At 38.4% G+C, this 24,748-nt stretch overlaps 1 protein-coding gene across 2 annotated transcripts in view; it reads left to right on the plus strand.

Annotated features, from left to right (window-relative positions):
* Window positions 1-24,748, plus strand: part of Smad4 (SMAD family member 4) — a 44,890-nt gene that overhangs the window by 8,246 nt on the left and 11,896 nt on the right. Inside the window, exons 4-9 of one of the 2 annotated variants that reach the window (XM_075968332.1) lie at window positions 2,303-2,515; window positions 6,316-6,435; window positions 6,534-6,650; window positions 8,021-8,071; window positions 14,432-14,615; window positions 15,499-15,667. In XM_075968332.1, coding sequence (XP_075824447.1) covers window positions 2,303-2,515; window positions 6,316-6,435; window positions 6,534-6,650; window positions 8,021-8,071; window positions 14,432-14,615; window positions 15,499-15,667 — 854 coding nt within the window. The remainder of the gene's footprint in view (window positions 1-2,302; window positions 2,516-6,315; window positions 6,436-6,533; window positions 6,651-8,020; window positions 8,072-14,431; window positions 14,616-15,498; window positions 15,668-24,748) is intronic. The other variant, XM_075968334.1, reaches the window with a different exon arrangement.

Here is a 24,748-nt window from a genome sequence, read left to right on the forward strand (position 1 = left end):
CCTTGCCAAGATCTTTATGAAGAAAAATCCAGAATTTTGTTGATTAGACTAATCATAAAAACAAACATGCAAACGGAAAAGCTTAGCCATCCATACAACTGTGTTTTCTGAACAGGAATTTTTTTATTATAATTTTCCCAACATTAGTGAGTATTTAGGGTCAACTTTTTTATTTAAAGTTCTTTTTTACATACAGTATATTTTGTTTTTAATATTTCTCCTTCCCTAACTCCTCCTGCATCTTACCCTCCTCCCTACCTCATTTAGACAGCTTATTTGAGTCTCTGCACATTGTCCAGTTGTGAGTCTCTGTTAATTCCCACCTACTGCAAGAGAGGCTTCTCTGATAAGGGCTGAGTGATGCACTAATTGATCTGTGAGTATAGCAGTATGCCATTAGGAGTACTTTTGTTGCCGTGTTCTTGTAGCAGAAGAATAGTATTAAGTTTTCCTCTAGGATCTATGAACTACCTGGTCTCAGGTTTCTGGCTACCTTAACAGTGTCAGGTATGGGTTCCCTCTCGTGGAATGGGCCTTAAATCCAATTTTAAAAAATGATTGCTTACTCTGAAAACATTTGTGCCACTGATACATGATAATGTGTTAAGCATCTTTTTATTATTGTATTGGTTCCCTTAGAAGTTACTTTGGGGGGCTGGAGAGATGGCTCAGAGGTTAAGAGCATTGCCTGCTCTTCCAAAGGTCCTGAGTTCAATTCCCAGCAACCACATGGTGGCTCACAACCATCTGTAATGAGGTCTGGTGCCCTCTTCTGGCCTGCAGGCTTACACACAGACAGAATATTGTATACATAATAAATAAAAATATTTTCTAAAAAAGAAGTTACTTTGTTTTCCTTTATTGTGTATATATTTTTGTGTTTCTGTGTGGGTGTGTGCACATGTGTGCCAGTGCCCTTGAGGCCAAAGGTGTATTGGTTCCCGTGGAACTGGAGTGATAGAAAGTTATGAGCCATTTGACATGGGGTGCTGGGAACCAAACTTGGTATAAACAAGTTGCTCTCTTAACTACTGAGCCATCTCTCCACTCCCTACTACAACATATGAGTTTCACAAATAACAATGTTTTCATGTTTGAAAAGTCAAAAAAAGAGGTTGTATGCAGAAGCTTGAACAAATATGGAATATTTCTACTGTTAGAAGTCACAAAAAAAAAACTAGATAAGGAAAGTGATACACTAGTTTTTCAATTGAAGAGAACGTCTTTGTGGCCTTTCCTTGATAGCTCTAAGAAGATGTGGTGCACGCCTTTAATCCCAGCACTCGGGAGGCAGAGGCAGGCGGATCTCTGTGAGTTCAAGGCCAGCCTGGTCTACAAGAGTTAGTTCCAGGACAGGCTCCAAAACCACAGAGAAACCCTGTCTCGAAAAACCACACACACACAAAAAAAAGATACCTAATACTAGTATTGAGTTGATTATAAAACTTGAGTTACCTACAAGTGTTAGTTCAGAAACATGAAAAGATGATTTTCCTACAAATAGATGGCAGAACCCGAAATAGTGGGTCAAGACCATACGAGAAGGCTCTGAATAGAGAACTGATAGGAACGCGGTTCAGTTTCTCTTTAAAAAAAAAAAAAATAGAGCAAAGCAAATAGACCCCTAGTTTATTAAAGATACTACTTTACATGACCTGGACACTAGATATGTTCCTTATGCTCCTTAAAGTCTGAAAATTTTAATTATTGACAGTTCTCATCAAACATTTTTATGTAGATTGGGATTCCAAAAAGAAAATTTCAATTTGATGACTCATGATCTTCCTGGCCTGTCTCCTGAATGCTGAATTACAGGCCAACACCCTGCATTGGGCTTTCATTTGACTTTTTAACGGGCCGTTTTAGGACAGCAGTTTCAAATAATAAATAAGTCCAGGTCTTGGCGTTGAGTACCTTTTAGATCCCACTTCTATCTCTGTACGTTGTGACATTCAGAAAGGCAGAGCCAAGTATGTAGTCTCATTTTGTCTTGAGGAGTAAATGATCTTCACAGCTGAGTGAACGTTTGCTAGGCCTTTGGTTTTTACTTATTTAGATGATTATGCACTTCTAGGTTTGTCAGGAAACTGAAGAATAATTCTTCAGATATCAGAGAGTCATAATTGATAAAAATTTCTAAAGTTACTGTAGCTGATAAAATATGCTTTTTTATATATGAAAATTTTCTGAATTTGAATTATTTATACTTAGTTGATTTTAGATTTTGTCATATTATTTGTATATAGTTTTTGTGGAAATGGAAGAATCTAAAATATATAAATGTGTTTTTTTTTTCTCATAGCTCCACCAAGTATGTTAGTGAAGGATGAATACGTTCATGACTTTGAGGGACAGCCATCCTTGCCCACTGAAGGACATTCAATTCAAACCATTCAACATCCACCAAGTAATCGTGCATCAACGGAGACGTACAGTGCCCCAGCTCTGCTAGCCCCATCTGAGTCTAATGCCACGAGTACCACCAACTTCCCCAACATTCCTGTGGCTTCCACAAGTGAGTTATGCAGTTCAATACAATCGTAAGTCTTCCTAATCCTTGAATATTTATGTGTAGTCACTTGGAGAAACCCCAAGTAAGTAAAAACTTGTGGTCTTTATGGTGCTGGGTACGGTGTCAGGGCCAGATGCGAACTAGATGGGTTCTCACTCCTGAGCCATACCACTCAGCCCACAGGAAGATATGTTGAATTGGTATTTGAGTTCATTCTGGAGAAAATGGTGTTCATAATTTATTTAGAATTTCTAATGTTGATATACAGTCAAATGTAATGACTTTCACTATACTGTTACTACATTGCATAAGTAAGAAGTCTCCTGATTTTTCAGATAGATTTTAGAGAAATATTTAAGTAGTTAACAAGTAATTTTTTATTATTATAGTATGAGTGTGTGATTGTTTGTGTATATGTGTGCCCATGTTTGTGTGTACATGTGGGCCATGGTATGTTTGTGGGGATCCGAGGAAAACTTGGTGGATTCATTTCTCCTTCTATCTTTCCATGGGATCTTGGTATCAAATTCAGGCCACTGAGCTCCTGTAGCAAGACTCTTTCCTTACTGAGCCATCTCTATCACTGGCCCAGCAAATAGCTTTGAACCAAGGTGTTTATAAAAATCTACAATCAAAACCTTTCTTTTAGTCCATTATTTTGTCTGAGAGGGTAACTTTATAATAGTTTCTCAATTTCCTATTGTGACTACTTGGAAAAGGCTCTTAAAAAGACTTGCTTATACTATTTGTGGCCCCAAGAAGGCATCAAGTATTTTAACCAGTCTCAGAATAAAGCTAACATGCACATCTTTGAAAAGGATGTCATAGGATTCTCAGTCTGCGTTCTGTTCTTGTTGTCTTCCTTCTGTACCTGTCTTTGTTTCTTGATCATATCAGTTGAAGCTAGAACCTCTACCATGCCAGATAAACCCTTGGCCACTGAGCTGTACCCCCAGCCCAGGCTCAACTTTTCTGGGACTCTAATAAAGACAGTGTGATCTGGTTTTGTTTATATTGTTATTGTTATTTGCTTTTACAATTCCAAAAGTTGAACTTTGCTTTGCAAAGTAGAGTAATTTGCTTATTTAATTCAAAAATTGAAAAAAAGAGTTAATGTGTCTCTTTGAGTGCTGGCACGTGTTGTGGTGTACATGCAGAGTTGGAGACTGCCTTTGTTGTTGTCCTCTCTGTCCAGCTGCTTGGGGCAGGGTCCCTTACTGTTTGTGGCTGCACACGCCAGGCTCTCTGGCCAGTGGGCGGGGTTTCTTATCTTGACCTCCCATCTCATAGGAGGAGTTAGTGAAGCACACTATAGTGTCTGTAGGTTTATAGGTTAGAGCTGAGGTCCGCATGCTTGCAGGGCAAGTGCTTTACCTGCTGAGACATCTTTCTATCCCTAATTATTACTCCTATTTTAAATTTAAATATTATCAAGCATACAAATAGTAATAATTTGATTACTAAGAGAATTGTTTTTAAACCTAGATTGTCAAGGGATAGTTGACTGATATAGATGGATATTTGTTATTACCTAACAATGGAGTATCTATGTTCATATCAGTTTAGACTCAACATTGAAATTTTAATCTTTGTGATAATTAGATTTATTTCTGAATTGTTTTGCTCCCATCCCACCCCCTGACATTTCCCCTAGTGCTGGGAATCCAAGCTACCGTGTTACCCCTGATAAGCATGATAAGCAAGCACTTTACCACTGAACTATGTGTCTGGCCCTGTAATTGTTTTCAGAATTTCTCATTAGTCCATTTCACCACTTGAAAGCAGTCTTTTTCAGTGGTACAATGTTAGCACAGATAATTTCTATGCACATTTGATATATATGTGTATGTATATACATTTGGGGGGAGGGTTGAGACAAGATTTCACTTCATAAGCCAGACTGGCTATGGACTTCTGATTTCCTTGTCTCAGCCTCTGAAATGTTGGGATTACATGTATGCAGTATAGGACCTTGCTTGCATCTCTGACTGTCCTGTCTTTATTTGCTTATTTGGAGTATGGTTGACAATGGTGGAGATGAAAAATAATATAGATGCATTCACTTATGTGTAGATTACTTCTGGGTCAGGCACGCACTTCTGTACATTCTCTGGAGACTGAGCTTTGTTCAGTTATTTCCAAAGTGACTTCATTTTGACTTTTTTCTTCCCTCCCTGCAGGAAGAGTTATGCTTGAAGGCCAAAAAAAGATGTGAATGAAATATATTCAATTCTGTCTCAATACTTTTTAAAGTATATTTTTATAACTGAAATATAAATATTGTAGATTTTAGAATTTGCGGTGAAAGTTCCTTATTTCTAAAATGATTGATAGCGTTAAAGGAAAGAAAAGAAATGAGATTAAAAATAGAGGAATGTTTTTACACGAGCTGGTTTCACATTGTTAACATCTTACACACTTGGTTCGTGGTGGTGATTCTCAGTGTAGAGGAGTACAGTGATTTTGCAGGTCCTAGTTTTAAGGAATTATGCTGTGTAGGGAGGAGAATGTGCCTTGTTCATTATTTCTGGTTTTGAGACAGGAGTTTTACGTTATAGCCCAGCTGGCCTTGAGTTTGTTGAGCTTAGCTTTTCTCCTGCTGGAGTTGTAGCCATGCCTCTCTGCCTGGCAAGTCCCTTCTCTTGATGTTTAGATTGCGGTGACTGCACCCACTATGAGGAGAGAAAACCAGTGCCACTGACACATAGCAGTAAGAACACCGCAGTGTTCTCCAAATACAGTGAACATGACAAATGCTCGCTCTAAGAAATAGCCTTTTCCACGTACAAAATAAAACCTATACATGGCAAATAATAAAACATAATGGAATATATTTTGAGTCAAATGAAATAATTTTCTTGGTGTATTACAGAGGGAGCAACTGATTTGATGCAAATCTGGGCATACAGTGACTTTACTGACATGATTCTGATTTTTTAAAGAGAACATGGAAAAAGTTTCAAAATTGATGAACAGGTTTTGTTGTTTTACCAAATGCTGTATTGGTTCGACAGTGGAGCAGGTTGTTTTGTTGTGCTTTATGTTAACTTTCTCACCCTTGCCACCCTATTCATTTAAAACACTTGCCTCCTGTGCTTTTCGCTGTTGTTAACGCCATTGTCCTGCCATTATCAGCACCAGTGCCATGACAATTAACTTTCTGTTGTCAACATTTTCTTGCCTGGGTTTTGGGGATTCAGATCAGAAAAGTCCAGCATGATCTGGTGAAGTGCTTCTAAAGCTGTTGCTGTAACCTAGATGTTTCATGTGTTTCTTAGCATTTGAAGAGGGCCTGTAAAGAAATAGGACACTAATGTTAGGAAAACATCTTCCTTCCTTCCTTCCTTCCTTCCTTCCTTCCTTCCTTCCTTCCTTCCTTCCTTCCTTCCTTCCTTCCTTCCTTCCTTCCTTCCTTCCTATTTCATTTATTGTGCACTGGTGTTTTACCTGCATGTATGTATGTATGTCTGTGTGAGGGCATCAGATTCCCAGAAACTGGAGTTATAGATGGCTGTGAGCCACCATGTGGGTGATGAGAATCAAAGCCAGGTCCTCTTAACCGCCAAACCACCTCTCCAGCCCCAGGAAAACATTTCTTTAGAAAAGGACATTTTAAATAATTTCTGAAGGTTTTCCTTTATAAATGCTTTTAGCTTTTTTATTTGATAGGCAATGGGTAAGTTCCACTTTTGGCCCACCTTTATAATTGTGGATTACCAGACATAATTAGACCTTCATTTTTGTATACTAGCGTGAAATTGCATCTATACATATGCCATGTTAATGTCTTCTTGTTTCTCTAGGTCAGCCGGCCAGTATTCTGGCAGGCAGCCATAGTGAAGGACTGTTGCAGATAGCTTCAGGGCCTCAGCCAGGACAGCAGCAGAATGGATTTACTGGTCAGCCAGCTACTTACCATCATAGTATGTACATGCTTTTTAAAATCTTTTAAGTAGTTGAGAAAAAAAAACTAGGCAGCCTTTATAAAAGCATATTAATGCATATGGGCCTTAATTTTTAGACAGCACTACCACCTGGACTGGAAGTAGGACTGCACCATACACACCTAATTTGCCTCACCACCAAAACGGCCATCTTCAGCACCACCCGCCTATGCCGCCCCATCCTGGACATTACTGTAAGCTCTTGTTTTCATTGTAAGCAGGGCCTTTTTCTTTTCTAGCTAGGACTTTAATTTCTATTTTCTTAAAAAATGGTTTTACATCTTTTATTCATCTTACAATTTAATTTCATTAAACTGTTAAGTGCTTTTACTTTTTCAGTATTTGTTTGTAAAGAGTTCCTTTAAATGGTTCTCACACATTTGTTTTGCACTGATGTTCACTGAGTACATTCATTTGTCTGTGCTGATGGTTCATCAACACCACATCGATTTCATTCGTTTGTTCGCTTTATATGTGGTTTTAGGTCTTGTGTGTTATCGCCCACAGTCAGCTGGAGCCCTTGAGTACTATGATCTCAAGGTTTCCCTCACCATAGAATCAATGCAGTAGATACTGTAGATCATAGGTGTTGAGCAATGCTCCATATAGTTGTGATTAGGAGGGGACACTACAAACAGTCCAGTTTCAGGCAGAATGGGAACATTGTTCATTTGATTTTAAAATCGTGAGTATAGGGATGAAGGGCAAAAATCAGGGATATATATCTTTCATCAATATAAAATCCCTTTTCCTCATTTTATGATCAATAGTACCAAAAACACTAGAAAAGTACAAAAGGCATAAATAATAAAACTGCTTAAAATCTTATGTAACCTAGACATAGTCACTTGTAGTATTACTTCCTTCCAGTCATATAAATGGTGTGTGTGTTTGTGTGTATGATATGTATTTTGGGGGGAGGGTCATGCTATATGCATATTGTTATGTTTCAGTTACACTACTGTCTTTCCAAGTGCTCAGAGAATCTGATTTCTAATGGACCAGTACATAGGGTATTGGGTTTGCTCTATGATGCTGGTCACTTATTTAAACTTATTAAGCCTCAAGGGCTGTAATTTTATTTGCTGAAAACAACATTATAAGAAGTGAATTTAGTATTTCTGTAAGGGTTTTAGCACAATGTATTAACTAATAAACTTTCAGTTATAGCTATTGGAACATCACATAAATGTCCCTAATTTACTAAATAAAAGCACTTATTTTTAGAATAGATTAGCAATTTAAATCATTATACATTGCATTATAAATTATACTAATATGTTATGTGAATTGAATAATTAATTTATAACCTGCATTAAGTATTGCATATATGACTTTATAAATTGTTAAATAGCGTGTGTCAGATAGCACTTAAATTATTAGCTTATTAGTATCACAAAAAAAATTTAGGAAATAAGCTTTTAAATTCTTGGGCATGGCATGAACTTGATCTAAGCCAGTCTTAAGACTTGCAATGTTTATATTTAAAGTTTTTTTTTTTAAAGTTTTGGCATTGGGAAACTTTTAATAAGTAAAAATGGGATTTTCATTATATTTTCTTTAGGGCCAGTTCACAATGAGCTTGCATTCCAGCCTCCCATTTCCAATCATCCTGGTAAGTATATTTCAGTATTGATTCCCTGTATGTAGATTTTTATTATGATAATTGGTACATGTATGCCAGTGATTATTTTACGGGTAACTGACCTCATAGTGTAATATTTGTTATGACTTAATCAGAAATTTAAGAGTAGCTGATAGTCACACATAGACTATATTTAATTCATTTTAACTGTCTGAAAGAAAAGTAAAAACTATGTTTTGAAATCAGATACTAAGTACAGAATTCCAGGTATTAGCATTGCAGCAGAATGAAACTAAGCTTAAGTAGAATAGTATCAGACCTATCGCTTAAAAAAACAGGGAAGAGGCTAGTGAGATGGCTTAGTGGGTGAAGTGGCTTGCTGCCAGGTGAGACTGACTTCCATGAGTTGTTCTCTGACCTCCACATACATGTTATGTCATGTGTGTGGGGCGGGGGGGAGAGTACTAAATTTAGTTAAAAGGTCAGAGAAGAATCTTAAATAGATGTTAAAACCAAAAGTAATTGTAAGGAACTGTTTTATAAGAAAGATGCAGATCAGCTGGGTGGTAGTGGCGCACACCTTTAATTTTAGCACTTGGGAGGCAGAGGCAGGCAGATCTCTGTGTGTTTGAGGCCAACCTGGTCTACAGAGTGAGTGCCAGGACAGGTTCCAAAGCTACACAGAGAAACCATGTCTTGGAAAACAAACCAACAACAAAAAAAGAAAGATGCAGATCCTAACCGAAATTTAGAAAATACTGTGTTAAATTATAGATGCAGGAAAACAGAAACCCCCTGAAAACTTGAGATGCTAAAGCACCTCTGTAACACAAACAATAGGAGCAGGAGCTTTCTCTAATTCTGACTTAATAACTGATTTTCTTCACTTCAGCTGTACTTATAGTTATATTCAGATCTAGGAATTCTCAAGTCCTTTATATAAGACCATGTAGTATTTATTCTCTTGATTTACATATTTTTTGTATATTATTTGCAAATATGGCATCATTTTACATAAGAGACTGAGCGTCTACAGATTTTGGTGTCTGATGGCTCTTCTGGAACCACCCTTTTTGGACATAGGACAACTGTTTGTTTTCGGTAAAGTCTTAAAAAAATAGCTACAATCACCCTTAACTATAGTTAAAGGATAGGTCATAGAATTGTGTAAGTGGGTTCTTGTTACTTATGTTGATTGCAGATTTTTTTTCCTACGTGCCTAAAAGTAATTGGGTAGACGATCTGTGTGCATACAGCTTTTCTCATACTTTATAATTAGAAAGTAATGTAATTCCTAGATCAAGAGAGAGAATGACTTTATTGACACCATAGTACAGCGCCAGTCTTAAGGTGATCATTAATGTATATGTAATTCTTAATGAGCATTTTGCTGTAATACATTTCATATTTGGACACATTGTATCAAGATCTTAATTTATGTTTGGAATTGCAAGAATGAGAACTTCTGCTGACTCTGAGGCAGCATTCTTGAGAGTCAGTACTTGTTTAAATCCCTTTAGTGTTTGTGTGGCTTAGTAGAGCTGGTCTGCAGGAATAAGGATGGTCTGATTCTGAAGAAAAACTAGGTGAGGTGGTGGTGCTTCACACCTTTCATCCCAGTACTGGGGAGGCAGAGGCCGCTGGATTCTGAGTTTGAAAAGGTCAGCCTGGTCCACTAAGTGAGCTCTAGGACAGCCAGGGCTACACAGAGAAATCCTGTCTTGGGGGGAAAAAGAAGAAAGGAAGAAAGGACGGATGGACAGATGAACTTATTATTGAATGGAATGTATAGTGAGAATAGATATGGAAGTCAGCTACCATCTAGACTTGATTTAGGTTCTGCGATTGCCTTTGACCTCTTGATAAATTTGCTTCCTTCTTCTCACAGTAGAATGGATGATGAGACTGAATTGCCCCTAGTGTTTAGAGAATAGTATTGATTACATGAGGATGCATCTGTAGCAGCCTGTATTGACATTGATTCCTGTCTTTCAATAGAATACAGATGTGTCTTAATGGTGAATGCATCCTAAAAGGGTTTTTGTTTATTGGTTTTGGGTTTTTTTATTTTATTTTGTTTTAGTTTGGTTTTGGTTTTTGTCCAGTTGGTTGTAGGAGGAAAAGGTTAATTCTGCACTTTTACTTTTAGTGGTTAGAACTCAGATCTTGCTTGATGATTGATATGGGAGGGCCCAGCTCACTGTGGGCAGTGCCACCCCTGGGTTGGTGGTCGTGGGTGCTCTAAGAGGAGCAAGCCAGTTGGCAGTGTTTCTCTGTGAGCTCTGCTTCAGTTCTCAACTTAAGTTCTGCCTTAACTTCCCTCAGTGATGGATTATGACTTGACACTTGTAAGATGAAATACATCCTTTTTTCCCCAAGTTGTTTTTGGTTGTGTGTTTTCATAGCAATAGAAACTCCAAGAGAAAGGTAAACAAAGATGTAACTTATCAAGAGGCAAGAAACAATTGAGACCATGCTAGAGTCATGCACCTCACTCTGCCTTCCTAAATGTAGTTTAAGCATGTCTGTGCCCCATACCTAGTGCTGGCCATACTGAATTACAGTAACCAGCTTACACGTCTGCTTTCCTAATTGAACAGATAGAAAAGAAATCAGTTAAATATTCTTCTCCCTCTAGCTCCCGCTGTCCAGAAAGTTACTATTTAGACCAGAGTAGCCTCAAACTCAAGAGTTGCAGTGTGATGTCTGGGTTATTAAGCAGGTGGGGACTTACTGGTAGGGAAGTAATGAAAGGTTTAGTGCATTGCGGATATTTCAATTGGTAATAATAAAAGTACATTTTTTCTTGAACATGGAAGCTGAAAGGAACCCTTTTTTTTCTTTTTTGAGTTGACTTGCCTATAATGAAGCTTTAGCCTTCCATAGAAACTGGGAAATACATTGTACTTGGAAATATCACCCCCAGCATTATATTCATTTGTAACAAAGTTTTCATTCCCTACTCAAAGATCTTGTAAAGGCTACTAGTTTTTATTCCTGTCAGAAAATTGGGTAATTTAAAAATTGCTCAGTTTTAGCTTCAGTCAGTAACTGTTGCTTGTTTGCTGATTATTACTGTTCATGATATATGGTATCTTCATTAAAGAGTTTTACTTATGGGGGCTGGAGAGATGGTTCAGCAGTTGAGATCTGCTTTGACTCCCAGCACCCATGTAGCAGCTCTCAGCCATCTGTAACTGCAGTGCTGGGGGGGTCTGTCATACTGTTCTGGCTTCTTTGTGCTCTACACATGTGATAAACATACATACATGCAGACAGATATACTCACAAAATGCAAATAAATAAATTTTTTTAAAAAGATTTTTACTATAGAAAATAACTTCACAGGCAGACGGTGGTGGCACATACCTTCAATTCCAGTTCTAAGAAGACAAGGCAGACAGATCTCTGAGAAACTCTGTCTCAAAAAATCAAAAGAAAATCCACAAATATTTCAAAACTGGTGTTTAAGCAATCATTTAGGTATAATTTTATAAACAAACATATTTAAAGAATTATATTTGCAGTGAATTTATTGGATTGATGTTTCAAAGTTTTTCAACATTTTTGAGTTATCTATTCTTTTCTGTTTTTTTAAGACACAGTGTCTCTGTATAGTCTAGGTTGGCCTAGACTATAGTCCACTGTGTAGTCCATGCTGGCCTCATTCACATTCTTCCTATGTTAGCTCCCTGAATGTTGGCGTCATGGGCATGCCTTTGTGTGCCTGAATAACTCCTCGTTGGAAAGTGCTCTTTAGCTTGACAGGTTTTTGCCCAGCAATTAGGTAACTTTATATATTAGCTACTTCTCTTATTGCTATAGCAAAATACCTTTTTTTTTTTAAAGCAACTTAAGGGAGAAGGGGTTTATTCTGACTCACAGGTGAGAATATAGCTTACCACTGCAGAGAATTGGGTGACTAATCTGTTAACTGCTGCTGCCACTTGTCTGTAGGTTCAAGCTCACATTGTTGTTGCAATTGCATGTTTTCATATTTTCCTACTCTGCTTTTTGTGTTTCCTGTACACCTGGATGAGAGCTGTGAGCAGTAAATATGATGCAGATTACATATTCTGTTTGGAGACTTCGTCCACCCAGCACATTAGCCCATTACTTTTAAGCTTGGTCTCGCTAAACTTTGCAGAACACAGGCATAATCCAGGTAGTGTCTAGACAAGCTATAATATGGAATGGCCTCTACCCAGTTTTGGAAAGAGTACCTGGCCTCCACTGTCTGCATTTCTCTTGGCATTCTGCTTGCCCAAACTCATACCAGAATGACCCCTTAAGCTCTATTTACAGTGTTCTAGTGCTTTTCTAGGTCAGAGTTTCAAGCTTCTGCAGTCCTGTTAGTTCCAGAGGCTTAAGAACCACACCGTCAAATGTATCACGGCAGTGACCCTGTGTTGCTATGAGAGAATATGTGTGACATGAGAAGGGAAGGAGGTACAGTTTGTCACATTTGCGATGTTATTGTGTGTCAGAGGGGTTAGGAGTGGGTTGCATTGCATCTGCAGTCGGGAACCACAGTACCTGTGCTCTGCTTTCTTATTGGTTCAGCCCAAAGTGGCCTTGGGTCTTCCTATTATACATGGTTAGCCCGATTCAGACTGTCATAGACAGTCCCAGAGCTTTGTCTCTTGGGTGATTGTAGATCCTGTGTACAGTTAGTATTAGCCATCATAGTCCTGTAAAGTGTTGTTTTTCTTTTTCATTTTCTTTGGTTTTAATTAAAATTTTCTTTTTTCGTTTGGTTTTTTGAGACAGAGTTTCTCTATATAGCTCCAGCTGTCCTGGAACTCACTATGTAGATCAGGCTGGCCTTGAACTCATAGATTCACTTGCCTTCACCTCCTGAGTGCTGGGATTAAAGGTGTGTGTCCACCACTCCTGACTCAATTAAAATTTTCTTTTGAGAATTTCATTTATGAGTACTTTTATTTACATCATTTTTTTTTTAAGTTTTAAGTGTTAATACTTCATTTTTCTGATGGAACTTGAAGTCTGGGCTGGTTTTTGTCATTCTAAGTATTGTTTCAGAGTGCAGAAAGTTTTGATTCAGATTATACATAATTCATAACACATTGTAATGTAGATAAGTCTGCAGACAAAACTCTTACTCCCTAATCTCTCAGAAGTTCTTCCTCTGGGGCCAGTATAGGACTTTCATTCAGGTCTTGAGTTTTCAGACAGAATGTCCTTCAAATTTGTAAACTGACGTGTTCCTTCCAGTCACCTTCTTTTCCATAGCGTTCCTCCTCCACCCCATCCTCCACTCCCTCTCTTCCTTCTCCCCTTATTCTGATTACCTTTGCAGTGTTGTCATGACCTGGGCTCCATGTTCATTTGTTTGCTCATTTGCCCACTTGAGGAACCTCTGAATGGTTTTGTTTGCTGCTTTGCATACAGTGCCAAGAAAATTCCCTAGATGCTCGCATATATCTATTAAATAAATTGTGAAAGGAAAGCCAAGCAGATTACATGTATACAAACTTTCTTTAATAATGCAAACAAAATCAGAAATAATTCTCTGTATTTGCAGTCCAAACCAAGTATTGTTTCTTCTCCTAGCCCCACCCCTGCTCGTCATTTAAAATAATTGTTTTAAATGAATATATCGTACTAGTTCACTAAAATGACTTCTAAAAATGGGATATGTGTACATTGGGCAAATGACCTTTGATTTTTGAGACACAATTACGAATCTGTATAAAACAGCTCTGCAAAGTTCTTATGTATGAGCAGGAGTATGTCGACTGATTTAGGTGCTTTCTCCTAATTAGGGGTCTGTAAAAACATACTATAGACTATGTTTTAGGATTAGTGTACTTGTCAAAAACGAAGTTCAGACAACAGAACAAATGTGCAATCAAATGAACTATCATGATAGAAAAGTTTGTTTTAGAATATGCTTGTTTGCTTCCCTCCCTCCCTTGCCTCCTCTCTCCTCTTTCTCGTGCATGCGCGGTCGGTCTCTCTCTCTCTCTCTCTCTCTCTCTCTCTCTCTCTCTCTCTCTCTCTCTCTCTCTCTCTCCTTCTTTCAGTCTGTAGACCAAACTTGTCTTGAACTCACAGAGTTCTGCCTCCCGAGTGCTGGGATTAAAGGTGTGTGTCATTACCGCCCAGCTAGATCTGATTTCTTGTGTTCTTTTATTTTAGTTGATTTGGTCCTTGGAGTATCAAGGTGTAAGTACTAGCTACAAATAAAATATGAAATCACTATTTTTCAAGTGTATTACATTATTTTAATCCAATTTTTTCATGTGCTTCTCTAACTCCTCTTTCCTTCATCTTTGTCTAGGTTTATTTTTGTGGATGAAAGTACCTTCTCCCCCTCTAATATCTTGGCAGCATGGATGAGTGTTCTTTTTCATTTATTTTCTATAGCTCCTGAGTATTGGTGTTCCATTGCTTACTTTGAAATGGATGTTCAGGTAGGAGAGACATTTAAGGTCCCTTCAAGCTGCCCTATTGTAACTGTGGATGGATATGTGGATCCTTCTGGAGGAGACCGCTTTTGCTTGGGTCAGCTCTCCAATGTCCACAGGACAGAAGCTATTGAGAGAGCAAGGTATGTTTAAAGAGTAAAAATAATTAAATAGTGCATTATCTTTTCTTCAAGATTATTATCTTTCTATGTATGGGTCTTAAAAATAATGGAATAAAGGTCATTCTAAATATTCAGAACTTGTAAGCATTCCACTTTAATTGTAGGTGTTTACTAAATTTAAAGTTATAAATAGCAGCAAGGTTTTTTATATTTTTATTATTTCTGTCTGTACTATCCCATTCAGTAGCCATTAGTCACATGTGGCTTTTGAAAACTTAAAATATGGTTCATGTGACTGATAGCTGGATTTTAAGTGTATTTTAAATAGCTGTGTGTTGTGGCTGTTGATTTGGGCAGTGGAGCACATAAGCCTCAGTTTCCTTATAAAAATAGAAATTTTATGAGGCTGGAGTGATGGCTCAGCCATTAAAAGTGTTTGTTATTCTTCCAGAGGACTGGAGTTCAGTTCCAAGCACCCACAACTGCTTTTAATTAGCTCCAAGGGATTTGATGATGATGGGGCACCAGATCTCATCACAGATGGTTGTGAGCCACCATGTAGTTGCTGGGAATTGAACCAGGACCTCTGGAAGAGCAGGCAATGCTCTTAACTGCTGAGCCATCTCTCCAGCTCCCCACATACATCTTTTTAAAAAGTAAATAATTTACCTTACTGAGTTGTGAGGGTTAAATGAAATTTGTGTTAAATGCTTCTGATATAGTAAGTACTGTATCTGTTTATATAGAGATTAATATATATTTGTTATATACAAAAAGGAAATACCAAAGATGCCTACAGTGGCAATATTTTGTGTATTGTATTATATTTTTTATTCTTGCTATGTACCTAAACTAAAACTTCCTGTACCTAAGATGAAATGTAATTGTGTCTTTCCTCCCTAAGGTTACACATAGGCAAAGGTGTGCAGTTGGAATGTAAAGGTGAAGGTGATGTTTGGGTCAGGTGCCTTAGTGACCATGCAGTCTTTGTGCAGAGTTACTACCTGGACAGAGAAGCTGGACGAGCACCTGGTGACGCTGTTCATAAGATCTACCCAAGTGCATATATAAAGGTCAGTTACATGTATATTTGAATATTTTAGACTTAAAACCCTCTTTGTTGAAGCCTGGAAATGGAGGTGCGAGGAATGGAAACCTATTTTGGTCAGAGGTGGTGAGACAGTCTTGTCATGGGAACATTCAATGGAAGGATACAGGAGGATTATGAGCTCAAAGCCATTCTGGGCTGTATATATTGTGAATTTTGAATAAGCCTTGGCTGCATTATGATATCCTATCTCAAACAAAAGCACCACTATAACAAAATTTGTGTGTGTTTTGAGTATAAAGCACATTTTCTGGAGATCTCTCCTTACTTTATTAAATTTTGACATGGATAATTTCACAACAGTTGCATCATTATGTAGTTTGCTCATAGAAAACTCCATTAGAAATTTATTTGTATTTATAACCTTTACTACAAGGAATTTTCATAGTTCATTTATGTTGCTCTTTGTTTTTGTTTTGAGGCAGGGTCTCATGCAGCCCAGGCTGGACTTATACCTGTTAACTGGTCTCATGCAGCCCAGGCTGGACTTATACCTGTTAACTGGTCTCATGCAGCCCAGGCTGGACTTATACCTGTTAACTGGTCTCATGTAGCCCAGGCTGGCCTCATACTTGTTAAGTAGCCAAGGTTGGTTTTGAACTGCTAATCATCTTCCCTCTGCCCTGCCCTTCCCTGAGTCCCAGGATTACAAACATAAGACACTACATCCAGTGTAAATGGTATGCTAGATCGCACAGGGCTTTATCTGATCTGTTAGTGGCATTGGATTTATATGATTTATGCTTCATTTCGTTTGGTTGACAAATTTGTTTTGAAAGAATTACTTTTTAAATCTATGTATGTATGTATGTATGTATGTATGTATGTATGTATGTATGTATGTATCTATCTATCTATCTATCTATCTATCTATCTATCTATCTATCTATCTATCTATCTATCTATCTATGGTCTTAGTTTGGATTTCTATTGCATGGTGAAGAGACACCATGACCATGGCAACTCTTATTAATTAATTGGGTGGCTTACAGTTTTCATAGGTTCAGTCCCTTATCATCATGGTTTGTGGCATTCAGGCAGACATGGTGATGGAGAAGGAACTGAGAGTTCTGCATATTGATTTTTAGGCAACAGGAAAGTGTCACTTGATCATAGGAGACCTTAAAGCCCACTCTACAGTGACGCACTTCCTCTGACAAAGCCACACCTCCTAATATTCCAGCTCCCTATGAGCTTATGGGGCCAGTTATAGTTTAATAACCACTTTTCCTGTCATTACTTTTCCCTATAGGGCAATTTTGCCTGTCACTGGAATCCACATTTTAAAACCAGATTTTATAATTAGGAGGTAGGGAGACTTTTTCTTTTGGGGAAATTGAGTTTTTATCTCTGGGTATTCACAGGATTAAATTCCATTGACTTCATTTCTTTGATACCTCTGCTTTGGGCAGTATTTGCATTTAAGGGCATATCTGAACTGATTGTCAAACTATTTGTATGGTTCATTGGCAGATGCCTAGTTGTGTCCGTGAGAGTTTTGACTGTTGTCCCTTTTCACACTGCAAATAGCCAGATTCTGTCTTTTACCCTCTTACAATCTTGGCTGACAGTTTTGTCTTCAGTTTCAGCTGCCTGCTGTGAGGTTCTCTCTCTCTCCCTCTCTCCTTTCTTCCTTCTCCCTCCTTTTTTTCCTCCCTTCCTCCCTCTCTCTTTTTTTTCAATGAGCTGTAGATAGCAACTTGTGGGACAGAATATTAGGCACTAAAACAACATCCTACTTTGTCCTCTTAGCTGTCTATGTTATTACTATCATCATCATCATCATCATCATTGAGACAGGCTATACCAGAACTCACTACGTAGGCGAGGCTGGCCTCAAACTACAGAGATCCACCTGCCTCTGCCTCTGCCTCCTGAGTGTTGAGATTAAAGATGTGTGCCACCACACCTGGCAAAAATTCTTTCTTTTTAGCAACTATTTTATGCTCCTCAGAATAATATTATTAGATGGGTATAAATAAATCTTAAATTGAACTACTGATATTTTCTTATTTGCTAATTCATTTGGCAGCAGTGCTGTTGCCTAGGTAGATTGTCCCCAGGGATGTTGTTTCTAGAGTGAACCCTATGTAGATAATGTGAGCCCCTGAAGAAGTGCCTGCACACTGAGAAACACACATAGAGAGACACTTCCCTTTGAATTAAAACAAGGTAAACAAATGTTAGTGTTTTTGGGTTCTGTATCCCATGTTGGCCTTGAATTTGCTATGTAACAATACATGGCCTTGAACTCCTCACCATCCTGCTTCTACATTGTGGACTCTGGGATACAGGCTTGCTCCACTACACCTTACTTTTAAAATTTAAATGAAGCAAGTTTTTTTTTTTAATATGGTCTTGTTCTTTTACTTTTAAGGAGGGGACTTTTTTATTCTTTATTTCATTTTGTATGTGTGTATGAATGTCTGCGTGTATGTGTTCCTGGTGTCTGCAAAGGTCAGAAGAGGGAGGGCATCAGATACCCTGGAACTGGAGTACAGGGGATTGGGATGTGCCATGAGGTGTTCTGTGAGAGCAGTATGTGCTCTTAGCCGTGGAGCTGTCTCTCCAGTCATCTTCCTTTTACCTCCAGAAGTGTAGGGTCTGTTATATTTTGTGTTTTAGTCCTGGGAATTCTGGTTTTCAACAGCTTTATTGAGATAAATGTAATTCATATGTCATACAAATCATCCATTTTAAGTATTCAGTTCAGTAATTTTTAGTGTATTCACAGAATTATATAGTCATCACCAAACCATTTTAGAATATTCTAGAAAGAAGACCCATATTTTTTAGAATATGTTAATTATATGTAATAATGTATTTAACTGTGACATTTTCATACATATAGGTGATCTGTTTTCATCTTTTTAGATGTGACATAGTTTAGGATTAGTTTACAGAAGCATATGTTCCTTAACAGTGGCTATATCATTGAAAAAATATCTCAACAAGCATTAACTTTGTAAAACTGAGGCCCCATGAGCCCCTTTTCTCCCTCCTCAATGACAGGGGCTATCTTGTGCAGGTGATTGCAGCTCTTGTGGGTTTATCAGCCATGTCAGTGCTCAAAAGGTAGCCTTCCTCATCACTTCCTCCTTTTTCTCACATTGTTCCCTGATGACTGGAGAAGGTAATATAGATGTCCAGTTATGAATAGCATCTAGTACTCACTTAATTCTCAGCACTTTGATCAGTTATGGGTCTCTGTGGTTGCCACTGATTACTGCTAAAAGCTTTTCTGAATGAAGCTGACGGCAGCATTTAATGTGTAGGTGTAAATGTAGGTATTTAGAAGGCAATTTGATGGGCATATTATGTCCATTTAGAAAACAGCAGTAGTTTCCCCGCTAGGGCCTCTGGCCTTCCCCAGCTGTTGGATCTTGTTCAGATTTATAGAACCAGCCATGAATTCCCCTGTGGAGCTTGTCTCAAACATAGTGAGAAAGAGGTTGGTTACTTCCGTAACCAGCTTGCCATTGTTACAGCAATAGGCACGTCTTGCCTGTGTGGTCAGTCTTGTGTCAGCAGTATTGTACTCAGAGTAACAGTGTTGATGACAGTTCTCCTCCAGTTGCCCGCCAGGCATCTTCTAACACAGAGCTCCTGGCCCAATTCTAGCTTGATTTCACTGTCCTGTGACCAAGGCATGCATTGTCTCCAGGGTAGGTCTTACCATCCAAGAACCACCAGATTTTAAAGTAACTTCTACTTTTGAAAGATCTGTGTGCTGGTCATTTCTATGTCAATGTGATACAAGCTAGAGTCATCCTTTTAATTAAGGGAACCTCAGTTGAGAAAAGGCCTTCATAAGATCAGACTGTAGAGCAAGCCTGTAGGGTCTTTTCTTAATTAGTGATTGATGTGGGGTAGAGTCAGCCCACTGGGGTGATACCATCCGTTGGCTGGCAGTCCTGGATTCTCAAAGAAAGTAGGCTGAGCAAGCCGGGAGGAGCAAGCCAGTAAGCAGCACCCTTCATGGTCTCTAAATCAGCTCCTGCCTCCAGGTTCCTTTCCTGCTTGTGTTCTTGCCCTCATTGTTTTTGATAATGAACTGTTATATGGAACCGTGAGTGAAATAAACCTTTTCTTCCCAAGTTGCTTTGGTCATGGTCTTTCATCACAGCTTATAAAATTCCTCCCCCAACCCTCAATCGTATACTAATTATAATCAACCCCTAAATGATGTCCCTAAACCCAAGGGCAAACTTTACTGGGAGAGGGGACGTCGTCCTCTAAAATTACTTCCAGCTGTCATAGGGGCGACGTTCTTTCTGGGGGATCCTGTGAAAGTAAAATGATGGTTAAATTTCAAGATCAATGTCTTTTAAAATTGCAAATAGTCTCTGAGTATTTTGTGGAGGTCTGGCCAGAATGTTGTACAAGATGTGCACCATTTCAGCTAACCAAGTTGGAACTGTCTTGTGCAGCTGGTACCCAAAGCAGGTCTTGTTGTAGCGCTATCAGTATCTGACGTCATATCAACCAGGTGGAGTTGTTGTTATGGGGCCCCATCTTCTTCCTGGAAACTTCAAATGTCACTTCAGGAAAAACTCATTGTTCATTATGAAAAACTTAAGCATTAATCATATAGACATATATATATATATTCAATGAAAGACATGATAGATATATTCAATGAAAAGTATGATAGATATGAAGAAAAGCAAAGATGTTTTCTAAACTCATATTTCTTTCTGTCCCACATCATGGCTCTTGACATGAGACAGAAACTCCAGAAACTCTGGGTTTTTCTCTTACTAACAGGCTTGGAATTGGAGAGGGACTGAGCCAGAGTCCAACTTCAAAACCAGCTTTATAAATTTAGAAATATGGTTTAATATTACTTACACAACCCATTCAGTTTTCTTGATATTTCCTATCGGGCAGGTATTTTTCCATCTGTCAGTATCCAAACATCCAGGGTCCCTTGAATTTCTCAAAGATGAGTGTTTTCCTGTGGAGATAAGAACAGAACCCTGCCCCCATTCTATATGTTTTTCTTACCACCTGTATGAATATCATCATTGTGGATAAGTTGTCATTTCTCCTTTCCAAGAGGTTTCTCCTCTTCAAATCGAAACTTTATTAATTTTGATGGTATCCACAATTTTTCTTCTCCTGTGGAAACAAGAGCAAAACCCCTTCCCCAACGTAGCACATCTCCTGGCTTCCACTGAGAGGTCAGCACATCTTTGAAATAAATCGGTTGATTTAGTTCAGCAGACTTTTCCATTATCCAATGTCTTTCTGCTGCTGTCGTTCCTTTCTCATTAGCGTTAAGAAAATTCAAGGTTAATAAAGCATTATGTAATCTATTTCTGGGGGTATTTTCGGTCCCTTTCTGTTTGTTCAGCATATCCTTTATAGTACGATTTGATCTTTCTATAACTGCCTGACCTGTAGGATTATTTGGTATACCTGTAATGTGTTTTATATTATAATAATCAAAAAAGCGTTTCATTTTCTTAGATACATATGCTGGACCATTGTCTGTCTTTATTTGTGCAGGTATACCCATGATGGCCATAACTTCCAATAAATGTGTGATTACTGAATCAGCCTTTTCTGAGCTCAGGGCAGTAGCCCATTGAAAACCTGAATACGTGTCTATGGTGTGGTGTACATATTTTAATTTACCAAATTCCATAAAGTGGAACACATCCATCTGCCAGATTTCATTTCTCTTAGTGCCCTTTGGATTACTCCCTGCAGGCAACGGTGTTTGATTATAGAAAGAACAAGTAGGACATCTCTTTATAATGTCCTTAGCTTGTTGCCAAGTAATGGAAAATTCTTTCTTTAGGCCTTTACTATTGACATGATGCTTCTTATGAAATTCTGAGGCCTGCAACACACTTCCAATCAATAATTGATCAATCTCAGCATTGCCTTGGGCTAGAGGACCAGGCAGACCTGTATGGGAACGGATGTGTGTTATGTACATCGGACAAAGCCTGTTCCTGATTATGTCTTGTACCTGGATAAACAATGAAGTCAACTCTGTGTCATCTGGTATAAATTCAGCGGTTTCAATATGCAAGATAACTCTTTCTGCATATTGTGAATCTGTAACTATATTAAGAGGTTCTTTAAAATCCCTTAGCACCATAAGAATGGCATATAATTCTGCCTTCTGGACAGAATTATAAGGGCTTTGTTCCACCTTACTCAATTCATCTGACTTGTAACCTGCTTTCCCTGATTTATTTGCATCAGTATAGAACGTACGGGCTCCAGTTATTGGAGCATCACGTACAATTCTAGGAAGAATCCAAGAAGTTCTTTTTATGAGGTTAAGTCTACCACTTTTGGGATAGTTGCTATTAATTTCTCCCAAAAAATTAGCACAAGCTCTTTGCCACGGTTCATTGTCTTCCCATAACTTTTTTATTTCTTCAGTAGTAAAAGGCACTATAATTTCTGCTGGGTCTATACCTGCTAGTTGACGAAGTCTCAGCTTACCTTTTATAATTAATTCAGAGACTTTTTCCACATAAGTTTTTAATTTTTTACTTGGTTTATTAGGTATAAATATCCACTCTAAAATAATATCTTCCCTCTGCATTAGAATCCCTGTAGGAGAAATTCTGGAAGGCAATATGACTAGGATGCAGCTAAGATTTGGGTTCACCCTATCCACATGTGCCTCCTGTAATTTTTCCTCAATCATTGTCAGTTCCTTTTCTGCTTCAGCTGTCAGTTCTCTTGGACTATTCAAATCTTTATCACCATCTAAGGTTTTGTTTAAATGAACTATTAGATCAGGTGTTATCCCAACAGCTGGTCGTAGACTGGAAATGTCTCCTAACAATCTTTGGAAGTCATTAAGAGTCTTTAAGCGGTCTCTCCTAATTTGTGCCTTTTGCGTTTTAATTTTCTCTAACCCTATTCTGTAACCTAGGTAATTAATAGAGTTTCCTCTTTGAATCTTTTCAGGGGCAATTTGTAATCCCCACCTAGGCAAGACTTTCTTTACTTCTTCAAACATCCTTTCTAAAGTATCTTTATTTGAATCAGATAACAAGATGTCATCCATGTAATGATAAATAATGGACTTGGGGAATTGTTTACGAATTATTTCCAATGGCTTACTTACAAAATATTGGCACAGTGTAGGACTATTGAGCATACCCTGTGGGAGGACAGTCCATTGATATCTCCTATTGGGCTGAGAATTATTATAAGTAGGCACTGTAAAGGCAAATTTTTCTCTATCCTTTTCTTGTAACGGTATAGTGAAAAAACAATCTTTCAAATCAATAACTATAAGAGGCCATCCTTTTGGTAACAGAGAAGGCAAAGGAATTCCAGATTGTAGTGAGCCCATAGGTTGAATTACTTTGTTGACAGCTCTTAGATCTGTCACCATTCTCCATTTACCAGATTTCTTTTTTACAACAAACACAGGAGAATTCCAAGGGCTGGTTGATTCTTCAATGTGGTGAGCATCTAGTTGCTCCTGCACCAGCTGTTCCAATGCCTGTAGTTTATCTTCAGCTAGAGGCCACTGTTTGATCCATATTGGCTTCTCAGTTAGCCATTTTAAAGGTAGGGCTGTTGGTACCTCTAAAGGTTTGGTATTTGCTGTATGTTCTTGTACAGCCTGAATGGCTAGTGACCTTTTTCCATAATACCTCATCATATACTTCCCAGAATTATGAGTTCCTGGAACTACAGGAATGTTAATCTGGGTATTCCATTGCTGTAGCAGGTCACGGCCCCATAAATTTATGGCAATATTGGCTATATATGGCCTTAGTCTTCCTATTTGCCCTTCGGGCCCTATGCATTCAACCCATCTTGTGCTTTGTTTTACACGAGATAGGGTTCCAATTCCCAGGAACTGAACATCTACCTCTTGAAGAGGCCAATTCGGATGCCAAGATTCTGGGGTAATGATACTTACATCCGCACCTGTGTCTAATAAGCCTTCAATAAAAGTGCCATTTATACAGACTCTTAGCTTTGGTCTTTGATCATTAATAGAAGTCTGCCAAAATATACGTTTACTCTGTCCAACTGGGTTTTTTGACTCATCCTCCACATGGATTTCATCATTTAGACCAGTATTACTTTTTACAGCAGAAATTGGAGCTTTTAATTTTCTTGGTGAGGCACGTTCTCCACTGTGACTGGGAATGACTGGGCCACTGTTGGCTTGGGGGCCTGCGAGAGGCCCCTCAAGGAGTTTCCCGACGGTATCGGGTTGCCTTGTTTGTCTGTTGTTGACCTGCATTCATTGGACCAATGTCGGCCTTTACCGCATCTCCTACATATACCTGAAGGCCTAGGTCTCCTATCTTTGTCATTCCCAGAGGAGATAATATTCCTAGAAATTCTGTGCCTGCAATCCCTTTTCAGATGTCCTAATTTACCACAATTAAAACACCTGGCAGTTTGATGTCTCCTCATTGCTGTGGAAATCGCTTCTCCTACCCAAGATTCATCGTTATAGCTAAACGTCTCAACATTCATCGTATGCTGAATCCATTCATCCATAGGTGCTGATCTAGACTTTAAAGGCCCAATTATCTTTTTGCATTCTATGTTTGCATTCTCAAAAGCTAGAGATTCAAGAAGTATTCGTCTAGCTTCTGGGTCTGTTACCCCTATGTCCAGAGCCTTAATTAATCTTTGCAAAAAGTCAATAAAGGGTTCTCTCTGTCCCTGCCTAATTCTGGTATATGATTCAACCCTTTTTGCTGGATCTTGTATCCTATTCCAAGCATTTAAAGCTGCTTGGTGACATAGACACAGTACTTCATCATCATAAAGAGCTTGGACCTGTGGATCAGCATATTCTCCTGCACCAAGAATTTGATCTTGGGAAACCTCAATACCTTTTGCTCTTCCTTGCTGTTCCATATGTTTGGATTCTTCTCTGAAATAAATTCCAAACATCAAGGAAGGTCCATTATCTAAAACTGCAGACACTAACTGATGGAAATCATGGGGGGTAGCTCTAGCATTAGAAGCCCAAGTCCTTATCATTTCCTTTACGTATGCAGAGTGCAAGCCAAAATTAACAATAGCTTGCTTAATT

The sequence above is a fragment of the Microtus pennsylvanicus genome, chromosome 4 (assembly GCF_037038515.1).
Source record: "Microtus pennsylvanicus isolate mMicPen1 chromosome 4, mMicPen1.hap1, whole genome shotgun sequence".
NCBI lineage: Eukaryota > Metazoa > Chordata > Mammalia > Rodentia > Cricetidae > Microtus > Microtus pennsylvanicus.